The 8,264-nt window shown below is 36.1% G+C and overlaps 1 protein-coding gene across 5 annotated transcripts in view; it reads right to left on the bottom strand.

Annotated features, from left to right (window-relative positions):
- Positions 1–2,373: 2,373 nt before the first annotated feature.
- Positions 2,374–8,264, bottom strand: part of IFIH1 (interferon induced with helicase C domain 1) — a 28,508-nt gene continuing 22,617 nt past the window's right edge. For 2 of the 5 annotated variants that reach the window (XM_030487394.1, XM_030487395.1), the window contains 5 exons: positions 6,693–6,842; positions 5,852–6,013; positions 5,327–5,517; positions 3,377–3,470; positions 2,374–3,266 (listed from right to left, as the gene is read on the bottom strand). In XM_030487394.1, coding sequence (XP_030343254.1) covers positions 3,084–3,266; positions 3,377–3,470; positions 5,327–5,517; positions 5,852–6,013; positions 6,693–6,842 — 780 coding nt within the window. In that variant the 3' untranslated portion in view covers positions 2,374–3,083. Of the gene's footprint in view, positions 3,267–3,376; positions 3,471–5,326; positions 5,518–5,851; positions 6,078–6,692; positions 6,843–8,264 lie in introns of all 5 variants that reach the window. The other 3 variants (XR_003991568.1, XM_030487396.1, XR_003991567.1) reach the window with 3 other exon arrangements.

The following is an 8,264-nucleotide window of genomic DNA, read 5'->3' as shown; positions in this document are numbered from 1 at the left end:
CAATTCTTTCAACAGCCAAAGCTCTTCCTAACTCCTGCAACATCAGAACTCCTTAATGTAAGATAGAAATAAAAGTGTAAGGAAGCTAGAAAAAGAGTGAATCAGTTGGAGGAATGATTATGGAACAGATAAACATACTCAGTTTGTACAGCAACTATCCAACCAGTTATGCAACTACTCTAAGGTTACTCAGTATTTACATTTCATAGATGAGGAAATGCAGATTTACAGATGTAAGTTGTGCATGACATCAGACTGAAAGTACATAAAATAATGAAAATGTAACTAAAGCTGAACCAGTTCTTAGGTAGCCATATACATAGCTAGACAAATCCCCAGCGAGTAATAGTTTTTCTTCTTTCCACGTTTGCGAACAAATACAAGCTGTAAGTAGAAAATACAATCAGGATTTGTCACACTCCTTGGAGGACTTTGGGTCCATAAAGGCAATAAATGCAAAAGTAACTAGCAGATAAAATATGGCAATTTAGCTTGTTTTTTACAACTTCATACTTCCTGCATGAACAATACAGGCATGCTTTACAACCCCATTCAGAGACAACAACTTGAAGTGGAAATTCCTTATCCTACACACCAGAAGGATTCATTTGAGGTTCATTATGCATTACGCTGAAGTGAGATCGTGCAAACACTTTACGCTTTGGTGATAACGTGGCTGAATCACCCTAGGAACTGGGAGTGTAACAGCAGCACACTGGTGAACTACAGGAAGCCCAGGCATGTTTGTGATACAACCCTGTTGCACTTAAATATAAAAGAAGGAATCCAGCTGCATATGCTCTCATTCCTTCAATAAAGGGAAGTATCAAAAGCTCAGATTTCAGAAAATCTACTCAGCATGGAAAATTATTTGATTAAGGACCCAGCAGAAACCTATGTAACAATATAATCTTTTGATCGGGGTTTTATGCTTTAAAAGTGCTGAAGAAATTACTTCAGACACCTGAAAATGCTATGTACAGTGATTAAGTTACATTTACATAAGTATAGCAACTAATTAATACAGAAATCCAGAGATGATCTGGATGATGATTATTTACCAAGAAAGACTATTCTAATAATGAATTTTTAGTATATTTGATAGCACTATGCACATGAATAAATTACATCTTGAATTACGATCATGTGTGATCTACTGATCTCCAACATTTTAAAACAGTCAGATTCTTAGATCAATGTGTAAAAGGTGTAAAATTTGCCCTGCACTTAATGCTAAATCATCAGATTCCAGAAGTAGCCAAAGGCTTCAGTATTAAGCCAAAGTGCTACAATACAAGAGAGAATAATTTAGAGATTCTAAGAAAAATAGATGAGAGGAATGGTTTAATTTTTTTAACTAATTAAGTATCTAATTCTGAATAAATAAATTGGTGAAGATTTCACATTTGTTCTGCCCTGCACAATACAGAAAGGTGAGGAGAGCATTATACAAAGATACACAAATATAAACCTCATACATTACAAACTGTTTACACTCCCTATCTCCCAGTGGCCTTTTTGTATTAGTTGTACCATTCAAAAATACTTGTGAAATTGCTGTGTCTTGAAACATCTTTGCATATATAATCTGTCAATTCTCAACACATCTGATGTTTTTTACAGTCTAAGGTAATAATTTATTGGTATAAATCACTGTTGTGGAATAATTTCAACCAATAAACCAGCCACAATTTCTGCAATTTAAGTGAATTCTAATCCACAAGACTGCTAGAGTGAAAACTCATCAGAATGCATATTTATTCCATAATGTCATAATTCATTTATAAGTATCTAATCCCAAAATGGCCTGTGTCAGATTGGTGATATCTGAAATGTGCTGCTCTTCTCAGTCGAAAATTAGATTTTTTTCCCTTCCCTCTGAAACAAAGCTAGAAATATAAAAAAACCCCTGCCCACCTCCAAAATCTGGTCCTGATGCAAACATGAAATAAAATCTGACTTCAGGAAAGTGTACACAGTACTTATATTCCTCTTAAAAATGTAGAGCAATTACAGATCTAGCCATAATAAGATTCTTTTTGGGATATACTTGTCAGCTATGTTGTAACTTAGAAATTTTACCTGGAGCTACTGAAGTATTTACATGTCCATGCCAGTAAACATACCGCTTTATCCTGAATTTGCAAAGCTGACTGTTATAACAACAAACAGACCTTCCTTCCACTTTCCAATATCTTACTTGCAAATAGAGGGGAAGGGAAATCTGTCAATGAAATAAATATGGAGACACATTATGCTATTTTTACAGTTGGAATACCAGTATCCTTTAAATTTCTTGGGCCAAACAGTAGTAGTATTATTGTCAAAATACTTACAGTGAAAGAGAATAAACAGTATCACAGTGGGCAAAGGTTAATCATTAGAGTAATTTATTGAAAAAAATACATACCTCATTATACAGTCAGTTTAACAATCCAATGAAAGTAACACACAGAAAGTCAGTTGGCATTGGGCTTCTTGGACAGTAAAATAATCAATTTCAAGTCAGGTTAAGGGCTTGATTTTTTGAAATATCTTTTAACAGAAACTTCATTTTAATCTGTCAAAATGTATGAGCTTACAGCTAAAGATAAGAGGGGAAGAACTCAGTCATGAAAACACTGATGAAGCAACAATGATTCAGAAATAACGCTCCTCTAATCTTTTAACATAGCTCCTCTTTTGAAACACTTTATCTTCAAAAGGGTTATAGCAGGAATTAAAACAGAAAATAATCACCATGGCACATCTCAAGATATCTGTCCTATGGTCTATGCTTGACAATGGGTCACCTAACACACTTCTGACAGTGTTGTCACCATATGATGGACTGTAGTGAGTAGAGATGGGAATTTGTTCCATGGAGTACCAGAGCAAATCTGAGTGCAGACAGCAGCCATGTGACTTTGTCCTTCTCCTTCCTTTTTTTTTTTTTTTTTTTTTTTTTTAACTCTTCAAGACAGTTTCCTCAGGCCCAGGGGCTTTCACAGTATTTGATGCAGCACTTCCTATGGGACACAGGAGCTTCTAATCAGCAGGAAGAGAAAAGTTGAAAAAGGGCTTTTAATTTTCATTTTAAGTCCTTAATCTTCATCACTTGAAGGACAATGAGCTGTATAATCAAAACTAGGGAACTTAATGGGCAGTTCTCTCCATTTCTTAAAAATTTCTTTTGTTATCTTCTTGTCTTCAAACACAATCACAAAATTTATAATCTTTAGACAAGGGAGGTCAAGACCTCGGTGAACCATCATATTTCCCCAAGCCTGCAAATATACGAAAATTACATTTCAGATAAAATAGACAAGATCATTAGACAAAAATAAATACAGACACCGCCACCACCATAAAAGTAGGAAGGTAAGTTTTTCCTCACTTGTCCACAATCTTTACATATAATTTCTCCATTTGTCTGGTAATCAGCATCCTTATCTTGCAGTGTCTTATTTTCTCTTGTATGGTAAAGACTTCTGAAAAACAGTTAGACAGCATGCATCAGATTCACTGCTATGTATGGACTTAAACAGTGACTACAATTGCTGAAGTCAGATATGAAATGTAAAAGGTCATAAACTCTCTGACTGCTGTGAACATTCAAGAGATGGAGAAAATGCAAGGTCCTTTCATGCTCCTATGTAATAGTGAAATACAGGTGTCTTCCATGCCTCCTTTCATAGCATTTCAGGAGCTGCACCCACCCTTATACACCTTAAAGCAGGAGCAGCAGGCTCTCTGTTCTAATCAGAGATAGATCTAGCACATTCTTATATCATTTAGTTTAGGGAGTACTTGGTCTTCAGGGTTACTACTAACCTGTGCAGAGGGGCTGTAAGGATTATTACCCTGTAGTTTGAATTGATGGACAACATTATGCTGGCAAGACAATTTCATGGTAAAAACATGGTAAAAGTTTAATGTTTACGGCTGCAGCTCAATTTTAATTTTTTCAACATACAGATACTAATTTCTCATAACTCTTCACAAAGACACAAAATCTTTACAAATTTTACCAGTTATGTCCCAAAGAAACTAGAACTTTAGAGGGCAGTAACTTGGTAGGATGGTGTCTGCTAGACAATTAATAAAGCATGAGTGATCTGTAATGTACACTACCCGTTACAAATTTCCTGCAGCAAGCAAATGCAATTGAAGTTGAATTAAAACATTTTCTTGGACTCTAAATTTCCATTATAAGTGGACAGAGAAAATCACCTGCTGCCATCATGGCATGGAAAAGTCAAACATTTTAGCACAAATGTTTATCAAACTAGACTGCATCTCTTGCAATGGAGCTAAGAAGCAAGAACACTGGAAGAACTAAAAGAGGTATGTCACCAGTATGAACATCCTCTAAAAATACAATTGTCAGTGCACAGCTTGTGGCCGATATGTTGCTTGAGTCACTGGTCATAGTTAAACTCTTATCCTGGGCCTGTTACTGGTGTGTGTGGGTAACGGGTACTCATCTTTGGTTACAGTTACACTGTGGAATACATACCATATTATACAATAAGTGACCTACTTAATATTACCATAGACCCTGTATCCTTTTGCAAAGTTTCAAACTCTGCTCACCTGTCGTGGTTTAACCCCAGCCTGCAACTAAGTACCATGCAGCCCTTGCTCACTGTCCCCCCACGCCAGGTGGGATGGGGAGGAGAGTTGGAAAAAGGTAAACCCCTTTGAGGGGTTGAGATATGAACAGTTTAATAATTGAAATAAAGTCAAATATTATAATAATAAAAGAGCAGGAATAAACCCCAAGAAACCCAAGTGGTGCGCAGTACAATTGCTCACCACCCGCTGACCAATACCCAGCCCATCCCCGAGCAGCAATCTGTCCCTTCTGGCCAACTCCCCCCAGTTTATATGCTGAGCATGATGTTCCAAGGTATGTAATACCCCTTTGGCTAGTTCAGGTCAGGCTGTGCTCTGTCCTGGCTTCTTGTGCCCCTCCTCACTGGCAGAGCATGGGAAACAGAAGTCCTTGACTTCAGAGTAAGCACTATCTAGTAACAACTAAAACAGCAGTGCATTATCAGCATTATTCTCATACTAAATCCAAAACACAGCAGTGCACCACCTACTAAGAAAAAAATTAACTCTATCCAAACCAAAACCAGGACAACCTTGAAATCAGGGGTAAGAACGAACATTTCCTTTAAACTCATTAACTTTAAACTCCACAGAGCCTAGGACTTGACAATATTGGAATAAGTTTTTTTTTTTCCTCACAGGGCCTAGAGGGTTATGGGCCCTGTGCAGCCCTGCTGAAAACAAAATCTATTTCTGTTGGAAAGAGATGAAGTAGTTCATAAACACTTACTGGAAATCTCTTTTCACACTGACATGATGCATGTTCTCAATAACTCTTATGTCTTCTCCAGAACATACCAGCTTGTGGCAATTTTTGCATAGGAATGTTAATAGTGAAGGATTTTTCTTGTATGTCTTGTGCTGATGTCTCTTTGCCTTAATTTCTTTTTCCACTATATTTTGGCACTGGAAATTCTGGATCTAGAAATAGATCAGTAAGAGCACTGTAATATTCTGGTGGAATGATAGTAATAGTTTTCTTTTCCAGTTATTTTACCCAGTTCACTGACAACATGACTTCTAGTCAATTTTCCTGACTTATGCGTTTCCCCCTTTACCAATAGCAAAGCATAATTTTCTAAAGGCCCAGAAAACATAGATTATAAAACAAATATTGGCAAAAGAATTCAAGGCCATATGTAATAACTAATATTATTTTAAGTTTTCCTCCCCTAAATAGATTTCAAATAGAAAGTATTTCTTATGATATAAATCAGTCTTCTTTAAAGGGAAAGTGCAGACTTGCAGTAAATACCTTCTTTAAATACTCATCCTGTGGCATTTTCTGGACATGCTGAATGGCTTTATACATCATTTTCTCACGGAAAATATTAACATCTTCACGTTCAACAGCTCCTGAGCCAACCGAAGCCACAAGTGCATAGGTGCTCTCATCAGCTCGAGCTCGACCACGAGCCTGCAATTTGCAAGGAATGCAACATAAACAGCACACCACCACCACACGACATTTCTTCCTAGTTCTGTAAGGGAAGACATGTACTGTTCCTTATGCAGCGTCCCCACAGAGGACTTTCTTCCACTTAACTCAGACAGACAAAGAGTCAGTGAATAACACATACTTTTCCTGTATTATCAAAGATATCTGTGAAAATAATACTCAGGAGGTTTGTAATTAGCACAGCATTTTGCAAAGCAGAAACTATATTTTGTCACCAAAAAGTAAACATGCGTTTAAATATTAAATATATAAATATTCGTGTTCACAAATTAAGTGAGAACATGGAAAAAAAGGGTATTCTGATATGCAAGTATTTCTTTTTTGCTGTTGGTGGTACAAATTTCTTTTACATCAACCAGTCTGCTGATCATATTCTTATACCTTTTCTATTAAAAGAGCTTATCGTTTCTGTAGAGCTTTAAATGGATGTTATACCATTACACATGAAGGCAAATGTTACACTGCATACAAACTGAGGATCGCAACTGGAAATGAACCTTGTTGCAAGAGCATTTTCTCTTTTAGCATGGAAGTGTTTCAAAATTATCTCCAAACCCCAGGTATATGATTTACCACTTGCATATTCCAAACAGAAAAGCACTTCAAAAAAAGAAGTTATCTAACTGTAAACTCATACCTGCACCATAGCAATTTCATTGGTGACGAGGCCGTAGCGAATAACAATGTTACACTCTTTGATGTCTAGGCCTTCCTCAGCTACAGTAGTAGCAATAAGTAAATTCAAATTTCCACCTCGGAATTTATCAATAACTTCCCTTTGCTCATTCTGTAAATTAAAAAAAAACCAAAATAAAACTCAGTACATTAATTTTTAGTTTTAGTTTCTGTCATCAGTTTATTCTAATTAAAAGGTTTAAGGAATTATAGTTCAATCATTTCAGAGCGGAGTGCCAAACATCAAGCGGCTTCAACAACTGCATTTAAGCATCTTTCAAGACCACAAACACAGAGTTCGTATGAATATAATAGGTGTTCAGTGCCTTTTTTGAGGGAGAAGGGAGCAGAAGCCAATCTTTCTAAGGTAACCAAGCATAGAGCTTTGTAGCCTATTTCATAGGCAGTAGGGGTTTTGATAATGTAGTTGCTTTATCATTTTAAAATTAAGTACTTATTCAGAGGTTCTGGATTTCTAACACTTCGGTAAGTTCAGCCTGAAGTACAGACTTCAGCACTTTCAAGTTAAGTTCTAAAGTACTTAAAATTCTCCATAATAAATGGGGACTGTAATTTGGGTGATCTGGGCAGCACAAAAAGCACAGAAAATGATACACTTGAAAAATAAAGCATCCAAAACACAGACTTCTGAATTAGTTGTAGATTTCAAACAAGCTTGAGCGCAGGAAAGGAACTTCCTATTTCCTATATTCAATTTCAAAATGTACAGGCTATTGTTTTGTTTGTGCAATGTGGTGCACAGATTAAATATAAAATTTTAATAGAAAACAAGAAACTTTGAGAGAACAATTCTTAACTCTTTTTTGAAACAGAGCAGCTGAAGGAAATGGACTCTGCCCAGCAGTAAACCACACCATTTTTGCTTAAATGCTGAGGTTGCAATTTTATGTGGAGTAAAAAGCAGAATAGTAGAGAGGTCTTAGGATACCGAAGTATTTTGTTTTGGAAATGTTAATTTGGAGGTATAAATCATCACAGAGATATTGTATATGAAGTCAACACAATGGTACTAGATGGACTGTTGAATGACCAGTTGTGATATTTTCATGGAAAATTTTAGCAAATACTCTTTCAATAACTACATGTCAGTGTAAAGCATGCATATAAATCAGCGTAAGTTGATTAAGGGATGGTATCAGAAACAGACAGGCATAATCAACATTGTAATTTTATTTTTCAATGTAGTGACTAAATATAATTTGAATTACTGTAGTGCTGGTAAGTATAATCTCATTAAACTATCGCATTTTTGCTATTGTCATTTTTTCACTTCTTCCCATGCCTCACTACTCCTGTTCTTTTTGACTACATACTCCTCTAGGAAATGGCTGTCTGTTACTCCTATTGCCATAGAATCCAAAATCAAAAAAGCTTGCTGTTGTGGAAAGAGAATTATTCTGACACTGTTATTAATCCATCCTGAAGATTATGAAGGTAAATTGCTGGCAGGTTTGAAACCAGAACTCTGGGCTCCAAACTTCAGTCTGCTGTTCTAGTACTAAACCAAGCTGTT

This window comes from Strigops habroptila, chromosome 5 (assembly GCF_004027225.2).
Source record: "Strigops habroptila isolate Jane chromosome 5, bStrHab1.2.pri, whole genome shotgun sequence".
Taxonomy (NCBI): domain Eukaryota; kingdom Metazoa; phylum Chordata; class Aves; order Psittaciformes; family Psittacidae; genus Strigops; species Strigops habroptila.
This window is presented reverse-complemented; position numbering and strand designations above follow the sequence as displayed.